Genomic DNA, 18550 nt, shown 5'->3' on the forward strand with positions numbered 1-18550 from the left:
TGCAGCGTGGCTATTGATTCCTTATAGATGCGCTGACCATTCCCACGCAGCAGAGGGCGATGTCTCTCTTTCATCGCAGTTTTGCCCATCCATTTCAGAGAAAGAGGGGTCCTGGGACATGGCGTCATGATTGTGGATTCTGGAATAACGTTTACAAGAAAATTAAGAAGGCAATAACCAGAGAAAAACACCAGGTAACCCCGCTACATTATTTAGACACTACGGAGAGTGCACTTTACAAAGAGGTAAGCAGTCTGTGAAAAAGCACTCGACAGTGCGGCATTATGCGCATTATTTAGTATCAAAACCAGCACAGGTTTTGTAGTACTACTGCAAAATAAATCTCTGTCAGAATTGTAACGGTTGCGCGTATCCTCAAGTTGAATCGATCGAGGTTTAATTTACATCGTTTTTGTAAATCGTTGAATATTGTGGCGTGTGTATGTAGGCCTAGCCTGCAGTAACTGGTGCGTTATATTTCAAAACCCTGTGTGTACATTTTCAAAGTAGTCTAGCCATGGGGAATATAATATACACGTTTTGCAAATATTCTAGAAACAAATAAAATGTATTTGTGGGCTAGAGCTTGTTTACTAGTCCCAGTTTTGTGAGAGTGTTCTGTTTAATTGACAGGTACTAGACTAGATTATTATCACACGGTGAATAATAGTGGTAGTTCTGCGGTACTGTTTACTACTGTTTCCAGATAGGTTTTTCAGTGTTTGGTTCCAATTTTTGTTGAAGCAGTCTCTTGGAATTTTTAAATTTGGTATTCATTTGCAATTTCCAATAGACGCACCCAACAGTCTCTAGCTCAAATAGCTTGAATGAAAGATAGATTCGAGATTGGGGGTCCAAAATCCACCAACGTTTGACCTCTTGAGCCTTATTTCCATCATTGCAAATGGACATGGAATAAAGTGTCAGTGCAAAGCTGTCTATTTAAACACTTAAGATATGTAATGGTCTTGAAAGGGTAAGTGGGTTCATTTTATTTGCATGTTTACCTTTCCTTTTTCTTTTGGGACGTTTACAATCATGTTTACACAGTTGGCCCTGAGAAGATGGGCCTAGCAGAGTTGAAAGGTCACCATCATGTCATTTCTTTGGAATCACAAAGTACACCTGGCAACTAGAATTTTACAGGCATAGATTATCACAGGAGGATTCTGATACAGAGGGAAAAAAAAAATCAAAATAAATGTTGGAGTAACTCAGAACTACTCTTTTTAAATGATTGAACATCATACAATTGTTAGAAGAAAGGCTAAAATGATCAATAAAATGCATTTAACAAATGTGGGCGTGATTGTATGTAAAATAACTGAAACAAGAGTGTTCTTTTGTTTTTTGTGTGACTTGACCCGTTTCCCTTGTGTCCACTGCCCAGACTGCAGATGCCTTAGACAAGTGCTATGGGAAGATGGATCCGATGGCTGTTGCTGTTTCTGCTACCACCACCATCGAGCCAGAAGAAGCAGGGTTCCCACGGGGCACCCTGGACAGTGAGGACTATGTGTTTGTGGAGTCGAGGCACTGCAACAAAGTGCTGGCGGGTCTGAACAGCCTGAGGCTGAACAATGCCTTCTGTGACGTGATCCTGTGCTGCGGGGGCCAGGAGTTCCCCTGCCACCGGATAGTGCTGGCCTCTTTCAGCTCCTACTTCCAGGCCATGTTCTCCACGGACCTCATGGAGTCCAGGCAGGAGAGGGTGGCCATCAACGGGGTGGAGCCCCAGATGATCGGCATGCTGGTGAGCTACGCCTACACTGCCGAGGTGGTCATCACCAAGGCCAACGTCCAAGCGCTACTGGCTGCCGCCAACCTGCTGGACATCATGGCAGTGCGGGAGGCCTGCTGCAGGTTCATGGAGCGGCAGATGGACGAGATGAACTGCGTGGGGATCCACTGCTTTGCAGAGGCGCACTCCTGCGGGGAGCTGGAGCACCGGAGCATGGAGTTCATCCTACAGCACTTCAGCACGGTATGCAAGCAGGAGGAGTTCTTGTCTCTGTGCGCGGATAAGCTGACCGAGATAATCGCCAGCGACGAGCTCAACGTGCCCAAGGAGGAGACGGTGTTCGAGGCCGTCCTCCTGTGGCTGCAGAAGAGCGCCGCCCGCAAGCATGTCTTTGAAAAGGTAAAATACTGACCTGTGTATAGTAGTGGGATGTAGCTATGTTGCCACCATGGATTGAATTGTGAAACACACCACTATGTGACAAAAGCTTCTCAGTATCTCAAATGTTTTAACTTTGCTTATTTTGTTTTACATCCTGACTCCATTTTCCCATTGACTAAGAGGAAGATCACTTATCCTGCCAAAAACTTTACTTCCTCCCATTCACTTTCGGAGTTCCTGGATGACTCCTATAACCTTTTACAGATAAAGTGAACTTGTAGCATTGTGGTAAAAAAATGACGAAAATGCAACAAAAACAAAGCAAACGAGACAAGCTACGGTAATGTGAAAGTTAATCATTAAACAGTTTTAGATACAGTGACGCATTTTTTTTTTAAATCTGTGATCTTTTGCTAATTGCATTGCCTTTTACATTTTACGCAGTTCTGTGCATGGGTAACATTTTGATTTCATTTTGCTGTTGGGTTGTTAATGGGGAGTTTTACATACTGCTACAATACGTACCGGATTTAAAAGTATGTACTGTATTACAGTCCATGTCCACAGTCGTCTCTTTTGGCAAGTGATATTTTCAGAATCATATAGTTTTGAATTAAAATATTACTTCTGTTGGAAATATAGTACTGTATCAGCAAAACCAATACAGTACATCTAAGCGGAAGCCTACTTATTTTAAAACACAGTCCTTTCAGCTTTGGTTTTTGTTTTAACCAAGTCAAGATTAACATGTGTTCCAGGTCTTTAGCCACTGATGATGTAAAGACACCTATAAAACCTGCAGGATTGGGCCGGTTTGAGACCCTTGTCCTAATGCAGGGGTGTCCAAAGTTGGCTCTTCCTCTCCTGTTCTTTGTTCCAAACCTGTTCTAAATTGTTTAACTGGACCAATTAAGCCTTCCTCTAGACCTTGAAACAGTCAATGGTCTAATTTGACCTGTTACCTCTGGAGTGGCATGGCCCTCCAGGACTGTTGATTAGACACATAATACTCTGTAGCCATATAGCTGGCCTGTGTAATTTTAAAACCATGCAGTGGCTCTCATTTTGCACTGCCTTAGGTGTTGGAGCATATCCGCTTGCCTTTAATCAGCCCCTATTACATCCACGATGTCATTGAGTCGCAGTCCGTCATTCAGGAGTCCCTTCAGTGCCAAAGGCTCATCTCGGAGGCAAAGGATTACCTGCTGCTTCAGGATCGCCGAGGAGAGCTCTTCGGGCCTCGGACACGCCCCCGCAGGGCAACAGGTACGTCTCCATGGCAACAGCAACGCAGAGAAGTGAAAATAAGACCTTTCCCTGCAGATAACACTGGTCTAGTCTTCATGAATGTATCTTACATCTCATTGTTTTTAAGACATTGAAAAAGCCTTCTGATCAAAACATTATAATTGAGTGTTTAATATTTACGGATGGCATAATACTAACCTACCATTCAAATGAAATGAGTCGTTCGTCCCCCCCACCCCCTCCCCACCCAATAAAACATTTCAAATGAAATGAGGACCCAGGTAAAAGTATTTTTATTATGCTTTTCTCCCATTTGAAGATAACGTCTCTCTTCCCCCCTTGTTGTTCCCAGGAACTGCGGCAGTGATTGTCACTGTCGGGGGTGAAGATGATAAGGTTGTTCTGCGCAGTGTGGAGAGTTTTGACCCCATAACCACCCAGTGGAAGTCACTAGCATGCCTTCCCTTTGCAGTCAGTAAACATGGGCTTGTGGTTTCAGGTATGAGATTTACATCTCATGAAGTACTTGCGGGTAGGAGCCTAATTTGAATTCAGCGAAAGAATCAACATAGACTATGATCTATAATAATATCATTATGGAAGAATTGCGTTCTGTGTCCTTTCCCCGTCATCCTTAGCCTTGATGATCATCAGTGGCACATGGTTTCTACTGTGAGTGTGTATATATACTTAAAAACCCCGGAACCCAGAACAAATTACAGGACAAAATGAGAACGGAATGTTCAGAATGCCAGATGTGATGTTTGCACAATGTCCTAGCTGATAGGAATCAAAGAATTGCATATGCCAGGTTAATGGCTCAATTCAGATCTGATCTGTGATGACGATAAAAAAGCAACTGTGCTCTGGCTGGTGGTTCTAAGTGGAGTGCTTTCTTCTGTGTCTTCTCCCGCTCAGGGTCCACGCTGTACTTGGCTGGGGGGGAGTTTCCAGATGGCTCGGCCAGCAGGGAGATGTGGCGCTATGACCCCTGCTTTGACAGCTGGCTGGAGATGGCTCCCATGAACGTTGCACGCTCTGAGCTAGGTACGTGTCCCACAGAACAGAACATCGAGCACCCTGCCAAGACCGCTGAGGAGGGGGGTTCATATCCCTCTTGGTTTATAGTGTGGTTGAGGGAGGTTGCCTGCATGTTACTAAGGTGTGCTGTTCTGTACCGAAGGGCTGGCAATGCTGGATGGGTTTGTGTTCGCTGTGGGTGGCTGGGAAGGCCATTCCAGGCTCGATTCTGTGGAGTGCTATAACCCCCACACCAACAGCTGGCAGTTCGTGGAGCCTATGAAGATGGCGGTGACGAGCCCGGCCGTGGTCGCACTGGACGGATTGTTATACGTAACAGGTAAGTGGTCTGTACATGTGAGATTGTTGCTGTAGCTTGGAATAGCGCAAGCTGCTGTGAAATAGGAATCTTCTTTTGGTCATACTGGAATCATATGCACTCTCATTTAAAACTTGGGTTTCTTTTTGTATGTCTATTGTAGGCGGTGCTGTTCTGGAAGACGGTGATGGAATGGATCTTGCACAAGTTTACAACCCCAAAGCCTGCATGTGGACTGAAGTGGCTCCCATGCAGATTGCACGATCAGGCTCCGCTGCCTGCATACTCAAGGGAAAGATTTACGTTATCGGTAAAAAAAATTCTAAATTTTACTGAGGGATAAGCAAACTGACCAAGTGGTTTGGATTGCTTGGGATGGGGGTGTAAGGTTCTTTACCAAGCATGAAAAGAAAAAGTGTTAAGATGTAAAGAGCATTCTGCTATAACAAACAAGCTCAGCTGGGTGGCAGATGATTGCGAGCCTTGGGGACAGAGTAATAAAATCTAACATTTAACTCTTACCAAAAGAACTCTGGAACCACTCAAAGATGTGACTTTTTCCTCACTGGGCAGGTGGCTGGCACGCCTCAACAGAGAACACAGACAAGGTGGAGTGCTTCAACCCCAAGACGAACAAGTGGACGATGTGCGCCACCATGAAGGAACGTCGCTACCGGCCAGGCGTGGCTGTGGTGGATGGGAAAATCTACGTGCTGGGAGGGGAGGAAGGCTGGGACAGGTAGGGTTGAAGACCTATGTGCTGGGAGGGGAGGAAGGCTGAGACATGGAAGGTTGAAGATCTTTGTGCTGGGAGGGAAGGCTGTGACAGGCAGGGTTTGAAGATCTATGTGCTGGGAGGGGAGGAAGGCTGAGACAGGGAGGGTTGAAGATCTTTGTGCTGGGAGGGAAGGCTGAGACAGGGAGGGTTGAAGATCTATGTGCTAGGAGGAGAGGAAGGCTGAGACAGGCAGGGTTTGAAGATCTACTTCCCAGTCTTGACTGTGGGCTGCTTCCCCTGCAGGTACCACGACACCATCGAGCGGTATTGCGACGAGACGGACAGCTGGGAGATCATCGGGGAGATGCCCACGAGCCGCAGCTGGCTGAGCTGTGTGTCGCTGCAGGTGAGGAAGGATTCCCGCAGCAGCCACCCGGGCACTGACCAGGAGTACCCCGTGGACTGAGCTTCAAGCCTGGCACCGTCCACTACCCCACCGGTGTCTGCACAGGACTGCTCTGGAGAGGCTGTGTTAGCAGTGGCAATCGAGGAGTTGATATCTGATACTTGGTGGGGGGGGGGGGGGGCCTGAGGAGAGATCAGAGGTCCCATTAACAGGCTGTAAGGGTTTGGGGTCTGTGACTTTCATTTGGGATCTTAAGCTGGAGGAACATTGGAATCCTGTTTTCATGTTGGTGGACAAAGAAAAGGACAAAGCTGTATTGATTGGTTTTCAAATATCCACTGAAGATACCCTTCGATTTCTGAGGACCATAAGGACAAGGTTATGATCACTAAAATAATGGACTGGAGTCGGGGATGTAGTGGGACTGGAGTGTGACTCTGGTATTTTTTTTTTTTGTGGTGGGGTGCTGATCCACCACATATTTATTACCTAAAGGCAATATTTTATTTTGATATTTGCATTTACTAAGTACAGACACTTTTCATGGCTCCCGGACACTTTGAAGGGTGCGGAGCCTAATATTAACTGCTGTCAGTGTATGACAGCTCCCCGTGCATACACCTCCGTCACACAGCACAGGTGTCTGAGTGATGTAAATGAATGGCAGTTGAACAATAAAGTTTCCTTCTCTCTTGATTCCTATGAGGAGTTGTAGCTGCATGTCTGTGTAATTATATGTGTTCATACACATCCGCTCATTAAGAAAACAAATCAAACCGTTTTTAATATGCCCAAAGGCAGTGAAAAAAACCTTGTTTTGTTTTTACCTAAAAATAGCCTACAATCTGGAGAATTGTTTAACATTTCAGTTTCCACCGTCTTACTGTGTCACAGCTGGTGGGATAGCGACCCATAATTCATTGTATGTACTGTTAACACAGACTTACAAACGCAGGAGTACTTTAATATACATTGAAAAAAAAGCTGTTTTCCTGGTACTCTCCAATGAGGGCATTTGTATTTTACAATCTGACCAGAAAGAAATCTTGAGAGGCTATCGTTTGCTTTTGTACACGCATTGCATTAACTCTAGGATTTCTTTTGAAAAGTCTAAAACAGTAAATGTCCTTTCAAGTAACTGATTTAACTGTGCCACGTAAGTGAGTGTGAATATATATTTAGGCTATAGCTTGATTTTAATAATTGAACGTAACCCTTTAGTAAAGGTGAACTGTTTATAATGTGCCGTTATTGATTTTAGGACATATCCTACATCCTTGACTGTAATGTTGGTAAGGTTTTTAAGTTGCTGCTGGACATGCATTGAGCCCTCACTACAGACTATCATGCATATTACACACCCCTTTATACGTGTGTGTGTGTGAGTCACGGTTTGGGAGTGCAGTATTTCAGAGTAAACTGTAATAGCTTGGTAACTGTAATAATTAAGAAGCCGTTGCTTCTTGATGTGAATACCTTGCAAGATAATGCCATTATATATTTTATTCATTTCATTTAGTGTAGGTTAACATAATGTAACCCTGCTGCTGTTTTACATTTTTGTAATGGTGTTTGTTTTACAATTGAAAGTTGAACTGAATGTCTTTACTTTAATATTATGCAATACTGCATAGTACTACGTCTCGTCACACTTTTTTTAAACGCTTTAGAAATTTTCTATATCTAATTGCCTTGCTTATCAGTAAGAGCAGATTTGAAATGTGCTATTTTTAGTGCTGTATTTGATGCTCAATTTCCGCTGGTTTGATTTATTTCACGCAAGCTCTGGACAGTCTTTTCATTACAGCATTTTTATAAGCCAAAGTACGCATCAGTTAACAGCCAAAATCCCCTGGAGCTTATACCACTGGTGATGGCAAATGTAGAAGCAGGGATCTAATGCCTAACAACCTGTGTGTTGATATTCTTAATCAGAAATCTGTGCACTGGCCTTGTCTATCCATCTAGAAATCTAACCAGCAACTCTCCTCTGGTCTGCTGCTTTCTTGATTGGTTTAGTTGAACTTTTAAATATATGCCTTTGCTGAAAAGTTAACTTTGTCAAACATGACATCGCTATCCATTGCAAACATTTGTATTGAACTTTGTTTCAGTGTGTTTAATGAAGGAATTGTCTACTGACGGATAATGTGCTAAATACAAAAAAGGCTGTTCAGTGTGATTCATACTTTCTGCTGTGCCTGGTTGATTGATATTGAGTACTAAAAACAGAGTAATTGTTAACTATTAGATGTACTTATGTGTTCAAATAAAGTTTGTAATAAGTAAAATAAATTGCTCTTAATGTCATATGTACAGTTAATCAAGAGACTGAAACGATACTTTCCTTTGAAATAGTCTTAAGATTCTCACTAAAGGGTACCTCCATGACCAGTATCTTCATTTAGTGCATGTAAAAGTTAAGTAAAACACATACCCTACCTACCTAAATGCACTATCACTAAGCATAAAAGCCACACAATTACCATTGTGTCATTGCTCACTGCACATTATTTAAATTTCCTTTGACTTGGGTATTAGTTTACACTACAATGCCTTCAATGTTTCTTTATCACTCATCTTTTTAAATGAACTTTAGGCTGAGGAATAATGCAACACTTACATTCTGGAGTGCCTTAAACCATTGTACATTTAAACACTGCACCAGAAGAATGATTGAGAAACACAAATTAAACTTGTTTTAATAAAAAAAATTGAATGCTGAGCAATATGCAAAGAAATACATATTTGTACAGTGGAATGGGCATTGATCTATTCTGTGCAGGCAACTAAAACAAAGAAAATGGAAGAGAACAATAAGGATGAATTCAGACAAAAAGTCCTTTCTCAGTACTTGCCCAGGTAACTAAATTAATCTTATGCCTGCAGTTTTTTTTTTTTTTTTTTTTTTTAGACGAGCAGTCGTTCAATAGCCAGCTGAACGGACTGAATCTGCGGCTTCAGCTGAGATCCCTCCTTAATGGTGACCGACGTAGCGATGACAGGCCGGGACACCCCACACGCACGCCCAAGAGCCTGCTTGGAGCGCACGAACACGTAGGGCACGTTCTTATCTTCACAGAGTAGCGGGAGGTGCAGGATGATCTCCAGGGGCTCAGCATCAGCAGCCATCACAATGAACTCTGCAATTCCTCTGTTGAGTGTCTTAGTGGCTAGGAAAAAAGGTAATGTGGAATGTAGCACGTGTTTAGTTGCAATGCATGTACACACAACTCCTCCATGACTATTACAGTTTAATAGCAGAGATCACTACATATTGTTTATTACCAATTATCATGAGGTACTTTTAATCTCTAATGTACCAAATATTTTTTTCTTGGGAGAAAAATAATAAAATCAGAACACCAGCTGTATGTAATTGACACATTCTAAATCAAATATATCTTTGCAGATATTTACATTTAGACGTAACTTTTCGGCTTAATTTAAGTAAGCGGTCATAAGAGAAAAAGAGAAATCTTAACAAGTAGATGCCTGTCTTCAAGTGAGGACAATGGACCTTACGTGTTAAGCGAGCCTCACCTTCATTTGCACCTTTCCTGAGCTGCTTGTAGTTGGACGCTTGCTGGACCAGGTCCATTATGGTTTTGGTCAGCGTAGCATCGGCCAGGGGGTAAGCCTTGGGGTTCACTTCTGCATCAGTCTAAATAAAAAGAGATCACAGTACAGTTACCCGCATTAGCCACGTCGCTGCTAAACAAAACTACATATATACTGAGCATTACAAACTGTGCTGTACGCATCATTCACACGGCTAAAACACGTGGGCATTGAGAAAATGAATTTTTTTTTTTTTTTACTAACATTTTTACCTATCTAATTTAAAATTTCAAAAAACAAACCATGTGGTAGTGTATTTCAATCTTTCCATTCATTGCATGCATCCCTACCTACCAACAACACAGCGCACACGTGGTCGTGGTCTGAACGTGACATTTTGCGTGTTTAAGTCCCCTTTTCATCTTGCTGTTCATATAACGTATAATACTTACTGTTTACTACAAAACACGACATTCAACTAGAATCATTTCGTTATACAATATGGAGCTTTTTGCTTTGACAAGACTGGGTTACCGCAAGCGCCATTCCTACACAGTAAAAACGTTCAATGTACGACACAGAGTGGGGGAAGGGCAATCAACATTTGAAAAATTCCTTCAGCATTAATTTTACATATATTCCGTACTCATGTCATAAAAGGACCTGCTTTAATCACTCACCATGGTTCGGCTGTATGTCAAAAAGCAGTCCTCTCGGCGTGTGCTTCACGGAGGAACAATCAAATACTTGTTCACTCAATCAGCGTTGCAGCGAGTCTGAAAGCAAAACGCAACTATCTTCACCCACAATGCAACTAAAACATGTGCCTCTCCCCAAGAGGAAGTTACCTGTAGCGGAAACACACTTGTGAACTGGGAACTGAGTGCAACACCGAAAAAAAACATTAGTTCCAATCATTTGTAAATAGCAATACTACCCAGGGTTTTTTAATATTATATCTTTTTTATATATATTTTTAGGAGTTGTTTTTTGTAATATTTGGTACTGTTTTTGCCTTTTATTATACCGTTATTGATTAGCTCGGGGAAAGCGGATACAGAACCAAATGAAAGTAATGTCATTTTGGCTCCAGCGAAAAGTGAAGGTCGCGTAGTTACCCATACTGTATTTTGAGCCAAGATTGCGAACATGTGGCTGCAGTTTCACAGCAATCTGTAATCAGCCATGCTTTCCTCCGAAATGTCTTGCGTTTATCTGATTGGTCAAGGAGCGCGTTGCAGTCTGGGTAGGACGTCCGACGGCCATATTGTCTTCCGTCCTGCTGGTGGTTGAAGGAGAGAGGTGATCATGAAAGGGATGCGGAACATTAGTTACCTCTCTGTAAGTTCATAATAACAGCAGCTCGTGTGGTGTGGTTTGTAGATTTAATAATAATAATAATAATATTAAAACGCATATTTAATAAGCGGTTGATAGTGCCGAGTCTTGCTGGTTGTGTTGTAAGGCCTCGCTAAAGAGAATTCCTAGTGTCAACTTTAGTTTCGTTAATATCTGACCGAGAAGCATCTGAGAATTTAACAAGATAGAGACATCGTTCATTTGTGATACAGCAGTTGATGACGAAAACTAGGCTTGCCCTGGTTATTTACTTTATTTTAAGCGTTCATTACGATGTTATACAGTTTGCGATAGGAAACAGTAGTACAATGTTTTCCTAAGCAAGAGCACTAGCTGTGAAGGTCATTGTGTTTACTTGTGCATTCCTGAATTATCACGGAGCTTGCTTTATTCTCGAAAACACCGTAGACCGTCAGCATGAAGATGACATTTTGTGATCTTAATGGTTTAATTGACAGACAGATAGGCAAGCAAGCAATTAGCACGCCCCTGTATTGACGTAATTTGAACTATATCAAAACGATTGTGTGCAAATGTATCAACGGTAATACTGAGTAAACAAGTAAGAAGCATTTTTTGTTTTTTTGGTCAGAAGTCTGTTTTACTTCCAGTATAGGTTTGCAATGATTTATTTTTATTTTTTTTTTTTTTGAAAGAAATCAATTCAAGAGCGTTCTATACCAGGCCGATTACTTGATCTTTGATTTTTATTATTGTTGTATTGCATAATTGTTTAAATGTCTGTTGCCAGTTCGTTCTGTAGTAGCAGGAGTTATGTCAAATTATTTCATGGGAGTTGGAGGTGGAAATCAGTCTTGTCAAATTATTTTGTCTTACCGCTGTAATAAACCTGCTATATGTTAAACCTGTCTCTCCTTTGTTCTGATTTGCAGAGGAGGCTTTATTCAGCCCAAGCTGCCCCTAAGTTTGAAGCTGTGGCAGCTGCAGAGCGAGTAAGGCTTCCTGCGCAGGATCCCCAGGTCAGTGTGCACTAACTTATGTTTGTTTCTGCAGAGACGGTTATATGCAGTCAAGAGCAATCCTCCTTTGAGTGAACCGCTCAGTGGCTTCAAGGCCCCTCCTTGTGCAAGCCGTCCTCCGCAAGATGTCCACGTATGTGTTTTTTGTTGTAATTGGGAAGCTGACCTGCACTGGTGGCGTGTGTCCGTACACATGCATGCATTCTACAACTAAAAGTATGCAGTAAGCAGCATAACGCTTGCAGTGTTAGGCATGGGACACGTTATGCCTTGTAACCCAAGGGATGTGCCTCAGTGTTCTTGTCCCACAGTTTATGCTTATTCCAATGACAGTTTCCTTTGCTTCAGCCCTTGGGTGGTCATCTAGCACTGTGTGTCACTTAAAGGTTCCATTTCCACATTCTTGACATTTTGGCTTGTGTGGATTAGTTCTATATAATATTTGTCCCATCTTTTTCTCATTTGGTACAGTTAGGATTTCTTGCTGATAACCATTCACTTTTCTTCTCCCCAAGTATGTAGCATGTTGCTTCAATTACTAACTGTGTTTTACAGCATATTTCTTTACAGTGGGTTCTGATTGGTTTCTGATTTCTTTTTAGATCACCAAGCTGCCCAATGGGCTGGTTATTGCCTCCTTGGAGAACTACTCTCCTTCCTCCAAGATCGGTCTGTTTGTGAGGGCAGGCAGCAGGTACGAGAATGTGGGCAACCTCGGAGTCACCCATCTCCTCCGACTTGCGGCAAACCTGGTACGTGGTGCCATGCTCACGTATGTATAACAACTAGATTTGGCAAAAAAAAAAAATATATGTTTTAGAATGAAGTAAGTTTTGTCCTCTTATGACAACAGCACTGATTTCTGTTTTGCTGTTTTCCTCATTTCTAACTGTTTTTGTTTGCTTGTTTTTTCATCTCCCCACACCCCAGACTACAAAAGGAGCTTCTGCATTTAGGATCACTCGAGGTGTTGAAGCTGTTGGTGGTGGTCTGAGGTCAGTGAAAGTTTAGTTCCTCTAAATAAGAAAATAGTTTAAAATAACATTTTGTTCTCACGTGTGTTAAAATAACCAACTGAACATATTGGAGAATAAGAATTTGAAATGTTAGTTTTATTTATTGTTGTGTTTGTAATTTGATAAACAAATTATATCTTTTAAAATGGTCTTTTTGCATGATTATTTATTCATATGTTCACTGTTTTATTTTCAGTGTGACGTCTACCAAAGAGAATATGGTTTACTCTGTGGAATGCATGCGTGACTATGTGTGAGTATTGATTTAAATACTTCCGTAATGCTATTGAGGGATTACATTTATGTTTGCCACAGGGAGAGACAGCTTCATCGTTTAGCCTTTTTCATTGGCTTTGTTGGCTGAGAGATAATGGTTTTCATTCTACAAGTCCATAAATTCCATTATGTTTGATTCTTGGTTATGTATTTGAAAGCAATATTTGTAAAAATGACTTAATAGAGCCCTAAAGAGCATAACAATCGCTTGTTGCTTTCAGAGGCTGCAGGAAGAGTACATGGTCACATTATTTGTTTGCAGTAGCCTTTGGAACTTGCTTCCAGTATCTGATGTGATTATACAGCTCTCTCTGGTTTACTAGTTGGTGGAGTCATGACAAAGTTTCCTGTTGCTGTAAACTGATAATAGAACTTAAGAATTTGAGACAAGCATAGCAAAAACACTGCGTCCAAGGAATTAAAGTGTTCTGTTTGTTTTGCAGTGACACAGTAATGGAGTACCTGATCAATGTAACCACTGCACCTGAATTCAGGCATTGGGAGGTGGCTGACCTCACACCCAGGATAAATGTGGACAAAGCGCTTGCTTTCCAGAACCCTCAGATAAGTATGTTATCAATAACTCTCAAGAAAAGTACCCCACTTCACCAGCCCCAGCACTGAAGGGATTCGTTCTTTGCATGCTTTTGCAAAAAGAAACTCTGCTTGTGTACAGAATCCTTTTGAAGGAATTCCTAAGTAGGGGACTGCTTTAAGTTGGGCGATACACACATTTAGGGCATGTATGTAAAGTAATTGATCAGCATAGAGGGATAAATCAAGTGTTCATATGCCAGATGTTTTGTGATAAGTGATTTCACAGTCCAAGGCACAGCAGTATTTACATAACTTTCATTAATCGTGCAGAGTGCTTTTGAAATATTTAATCTGAATATCATTATGTAGTTAAATAAAACAATGTTGTTGTTTTTTTTAGTTTTCGGGATGAGAGATTCTTGATTGTTCTAAACCATTCTGAGAGCTGCTTTAACCTTTTATTTTTCTAGGTGTTCTTGAAAATCTGCACACTGCAGCCTATAAAAGTGCCCTCTGCAACGCACTCTACTGTCCAGATTATATGGTTGGCAAGATCACTTCAGAGCAGGTGAGAGGGAAAATGTTTACTGTAGTTTATAATATATCCTTTGAATAAAATGTAGTCATTTTTTAATCAATGCCTTTTTTCTTTTGAAATATGTTTTTTTTTGTACAGCTGCATGCGTTTGTCCAAAACAATTTTACAAGTGCAAGAATGGCATTGGTTGGACTAGGTAAGTGTTCATTTTAATATATAATATATATTTATTTATTTAGTAGATATTTAGTTTGCACATTTTTTGAATCAGGTAGAAGTAGAGCTGATTTAATCAAAAAAAGATTTTATGTCTAACAGTGAAACTCTTCATTTCTGCTCTCAGGGGTTGACCATGCTGTTCTGAAGCAAGTGGGAGAGCACTTTCTCAATATCAGGAGTGGACAGGGTGCTGCTGGAGCCAAGACAGTCTATCGCGGGGGTAACTATAGTCCTACAATATTACATTTTGAAGAATGGTAAATAACATAGCATCCTTGTCACGTAGCTCGGATTTATTTTAAATTGTTAGTAACTATATGAATGAGCATTTTTAATATTCTAATTTAGACCTGCAGCTAATTCTGGAATGCATTGAAGTCACATAGTAATTTGCTGTTGGGGTCCAGAGTTGAGCAGTGTCTGTTCGTGGGTGTTTCAGGTGAGGTCAGAGAGCAGAATGCAGACAGCCTAGTCCACGCTGCTGTGGTAGCTGAGGGGGCAGCAGCAGGAAGTGCTGAGGCCAACGCGTTTGCTGTCCTTCAGCACATGCTGGGGGCTGGGCCTTACATCAAGAGGGGAACCAACGTGACGAGCAAGCTCAGCCAGGGAGTAGCCAAGGCCACAACCCAGCCATTTGACGTGAGCGTTACTTTCAAATTGAGCTCAAATATGAAGCATAAAGTACTCTGAAAATCTCTTACTTGAATTGTTCTTCTCTGTTTCACAGACCACAGCATTCAACGTGAGTTACTCTGATTCTGGGCTGTTTGGTTTTTACACGATTTCCCAGGCGGGTGTAGCTGGTGATGTAAGTAGTACATTTTTCAAAACAGGTTTTCATTTAAAACTTGTTTGCATGACTATAAAATGATTCAGTAGGTTCATATAACATTTTATTACGTTCTTGGGGAATTCTCCTCTTTATTTTAAGTATTCTGTGCTTTTATTGTATTTTTTTCTGTGAATGTGTTTTGGGGCAGAGACTAAACCTTGTTCTGTTTGGTAAAAACCTTTTGGGTTTAATTCCTGATCCATTTTTTTTTTTTTTTTAACATGCAGGTCATCAAGGCAGCTATGGCCCAGATTAAAGCAGTTGCACAGGGAGGTGTCACTGCAGCTGATGTGACAAGAGCAAAGTACGTTTTTCACTTCATTCAGTACAAGTGCATTATAAATGTGATTACAAAGCAAAAAGTACTGGAATGCTGTATTTGCTTGGCACTTCATTTAAAGTAATAACAGACTAAAGCTAAACAAGTATTGCTGTTTTGTGACTGCATAATAAACCATTAATATTATAAACCACAGGAACCAGCTGAAGGCTAGATATCTGATGTCGATGGAAAGCACTGATGGGTTGTTGGATGAGATTGGTGCCCAAGCGCTTGCAAGTGGCACTTGTGTACAGCCAGAGTCTGCAGCCCAGAAAATTGATTCTGTGTCTGCGAATGATATTGTAAATGTAAGTGCAATTATACTGCTAGGACAATTCTCTGGGTGTTTTCTGTATTACACTATTCTTTTCATTCTTTTGTTTTTTTCAAACTTTGTTAAATAGCTTTTGTACAATAACCCTGTTTTATTATTTTCTTAGGCTGCCAAGAAGTTTGTTGCTGGCAAGAAGTCTATGGCAGCAAGTGGGAACTTGGGAAACACTCCCTTTGTGGATGAATTATAAAAGATAGACAAGAATATTTTATTTAGAACTTAAAGGAAAGTGTTTATTGCTGCTGATTTCAAGAATATTTGGATGGCCCAAATTAAATTTAATATTCTGTCCACACAACTTATTGGGTTCATTTCACTGGTTAATATTTATCGTTTAGAAGAATGTTTTCGTAATAAGAGTCAGGCTAAAAAGATTTTACTTTTGCCAGTTCCCTGTACATCGGATGTAAATTCATTAAAGCCTCTCTGTCTGGATATTTTGTGGGTTTTTTATTATTTATTTATATATACCTCCTAAGAGAACACCCTTGTGGTGAAACTGATTTTTCCCATTGTAAATGCTCGGCCTAAAGGAACAGGAAATTCACTTAAAAGAACACCTTTTTGGCACTGCTAGCAATTCATTAAAAACTGATACAGTACTGTTTTGTAACCTGATAACATCATCATAAAACTTAAATTCAGAGACATGGATGGTTTAGCAAAGACAGAAGAAAGGGATTGAGCAGGGAGAAAAGAGAATGGTAAAGTTAAGGATTGAGAAGGTACAAAGGAAAGTTTTGCAGGTAGAGAATTACTACACTAAAATGAAAGGGGTGAGAATTGGCCTACGGTAAATTCATGGGGTTAAAAGTTAGCCGGTGGTGAGCGTTAGGCAGTGACACCAGCACTACCCGTGTTACACAATATCAATTTGTATTTAATCAATATCAATAAATTAAATATTGCTTTTGCAAGTACTGTATTTATAACCATGTGTATAAGACATTGAGCTACGGAATTGTCTTAATCAGGTTTTTCATAAATTTGCAGTTTTCATAAATAAAAAAAGGGATTGTCTGGGCTCGCTGTCCTCTCCCACCCCCTCAGCGTGATTCCCAGTTTCCACATTTCCAGTTTTGATGAGAATGTCACCTGTGTGTCAAATTGTCATGAATGTCACTGTGTTTTAAACGTGTTTACAGGTGTCGTGAATATGTTCTATTCATTTGAAGGTTTTGGCAGACAGTATTGGTAGTAGAATGTATGACGTACTGTACTAATGATTAACTTAAAATAAACTTTACTGACCATATTATTAATTTACTTGTTAGTGTCTGGGATTATTCGTGCAGATTGTATCCAAGAGACACTTATTTTAAATGGTTGTATGTGTTATGCATAGGTTACCATAACTGTTGTTATTGTACATTGAATATAATCTTTGAACTAGAATCAGAGACGGGTATTAAGGGCGTTACCTTCAGTAGCGGCCTTCAGCTCAATCCATGTACCCACAAGAATTTCAAATGTAAACGTACCGATAGAATCCCAACAGAAGAAGACATCAGCTCAACATTTTTTATTTATTTTAAGTCGGCGGCGCGTTTCCTGTGAAATGAGCAGGGAACCGATGTCAGACAAATTAACACATTTATCTGTCCGGTAAACAAACAAAACCCAGCACATTTGTAATACAGGGTTAGGGTTTTATTGATTCAATAACTGCAGAACAGGGTCTGTTTTTTTTTTAAATGGTTTGTTTTCTTAAAACGAGGCTCACAGTTCCCGAATGATGGTGATTTGTACTGTAGTAAGCCCGTGCACTCCCGCACTGGTAGAAAACTTGTATAGACTTGTGATGTCTGCATTCATGTTTCAAGTATAGTCTGCAGAATGCTGAAAACGAAAACTAGAAATAACTATGCAATACATAACAGAATACGTTCGGTATATCGTTTGTTTAACCAATCAGGGTATTGCGTGTACCACATTTGACCTCCAGATGGTGCTGGATCACTGCGACACCACAAGTACTCCTTATGAATAATGGTTCATATAGGACCGAAATCTCTTTTTGTCATGTGATTTGTTCATCTGATGAACAGCAGACGACGCCGCCTCCACCCGACCGTCACACACAGACACCACTTTTGCAGTATAATTGTGTAGTTGCTCTGATAACATACAAGATAAATACAAGATATGTTAAATACAAGACTTACAACTTTTGGCCTGAGCTGTAAACTGTAATGACTAGGATTGCCTCACGTGACATTCCGGAATGAGGCAATCAGTTGGCAAGCATTCTACTGTGTTTGGTCAGATAATTTAGCTATAATTAGGAAGACTTATTGCTTCATACAAGGGAAAGGTAAAAAAAAAAAAAAAAAAAAGAGCCATACATAAGGTGCAATTTCAAGCCATTACTCTTTCCCATTGTTTTATGTAACAGAACAACGGTGGCGCGGTCCCCTGGCGGGGTGATGTTGTGTGCTGAGTGTTTGTGATGATTGCTTTCCATTGATCCCAGCAGGCTGGCACAGTTCAAAGAGGATTCCCCCAGCTGGCTGCAACAACCCTTGATCTCCTGTTGGAGATTCAATAGGGGAGAGGGGAGAGGGGAGGGGGGTTTGCTGCAGTGTTACCAGGTTTTACACTCTTCGTGGCTTGCTGGAAACAGACTGACCTGAACAGGACAAGGGTATGGGAATGTGGGGGTGGGGGTCTATTGTATTCTCATTTGTAAGTGTGAGATTTTAACAAAGGGAATTCACACCTGGGTGCACAAGAGTGACTTTAA

At 41.0% G+C, this 18550-nt stretch overlaps 3 protein-coding genes across 6 annotated transcripts; 2 read left to right on the forward strand and 1 right to left on the reverse strand.

The window, feature by feature from the left end:
- The first annotated feature begins 24 nt into the window (after window positions 1–24).
- Window positions 25–8128, forward strand: si:ch211-256e16.3 (kelch-like protein diablo). 3 transcript variants are annotated; one of them, XM_034052396.3, is made up of 9 exons: window positions 26–245; window positions 1391–2140; window positions 3202–3388; window positions 3723–3869; window positions 4289–4417; window positions 4554–4730; window positions 4873–5019; window positions 5283–5448; window positions 5731–8128. In XM_034052396.3, exons 1-9 carry the CDS (start codon window positions 60–62, stop codon window positions 5891–5893), a joined length of 2052 nt encoding a protein of 683 aa, XP_033908287.2. In that variant the 5' UTR covers window positions 26–59; the 3' UTR covers window positions 5894–8128. The 3 variants fall into 3 exon arrangements, with proteins under 3 accessions (XP_033908288.2, XP_033908287.2, XP_033908286.2); XM_034052395.2 differs by having other exon boundaries at window positions 26–194; XM_034052397.3 differs by lacking the exon at window positions 3723–3869 and having other exon boundaries at window positions 25–245.
- Window positions 8129–8509: 381 nt separating this feature from the next.
- On the reverse strand, window positions 8510–10222 carry LOC117431470 (NHP2-like protein 1). The gene is made up of 3 exons (XM_034052400.3): window positions 10075–10222; window positions 9377–9497; window positions 8510–9006 (listed from the first exon to the last, which is right to left on the reverse strand). Exons 1-3 carry the CDS (start codon window positions 10075–10077, stop codon window positions 8744–8746), a joined length of 387 nt encoding a protein of 128 aa, XP_033908291.1. The 5' UTR covers window positions 10078–10222; the 3' UTR covers window positions 8510–8743.
- Window positions 10223–10607: 385 nt separating this feature from the next.
- LOC117431469 (cytochrome b-c1 complex subunit 2, mitochondrial) lies at window positions 10608–16242 on the forward strand. 2 transcript variants are annotated; one of them, XM_034052399.3, is made up of 14 exons: window positions 10608–10735; window positions 11647–11733; window positions 12336–12485; window positions 12664–12728; window positions 12946–13002; window positions 13469–13593; window positions 14033–14130; window positions 14239–14296; window positions 14444–14539; window positions 14759–14958; window positions 15047–15127; window positions 15379–15455; window positions 15628–15781; window positions 15914–16242. In XM_034052399.3, the coding sequence occupies exons 1-14, from the start codon at window positions 10703–10705 to the stop codon at window positions 15995–15997; spliced, it is 1365 nt and encodes a 454-aa protein (XP_033908290.1). In that variant the 5' UTR covers window positions 10608–10702; the 3' UTR covers window positions 15998–16242. The 2 variants fall into 2 exon arrangements, with proteins under 2 accessions (XP_033908290.1, XP_033908289.2); XM_034052398.3 differs by lacking the exon at window positions 11647–11733 and adding an exon at window positions 11768–11866 and having other exon boundaries at window positions 10648–10735.
- The last annotated feature ends 2308 nt before the right edge of the window (window positions 16243–18550 follow it).

This window comes from Acipenser ruthenus, chromosome 22 (assembly GCF_902713425.1).
Source record: "Acipenser ruthenus chromosome 22, fAciRut3.2 maternal haplotype, whole genome shotgun sequence".
NCBI classification, from domain to species: domain Eukaryota; kingdom Metazoa; phylum Chordata; class Actinopteri; order Acipenseriformes; family Acipenseridae; genus Acipenser; species Acipenser ruthenus.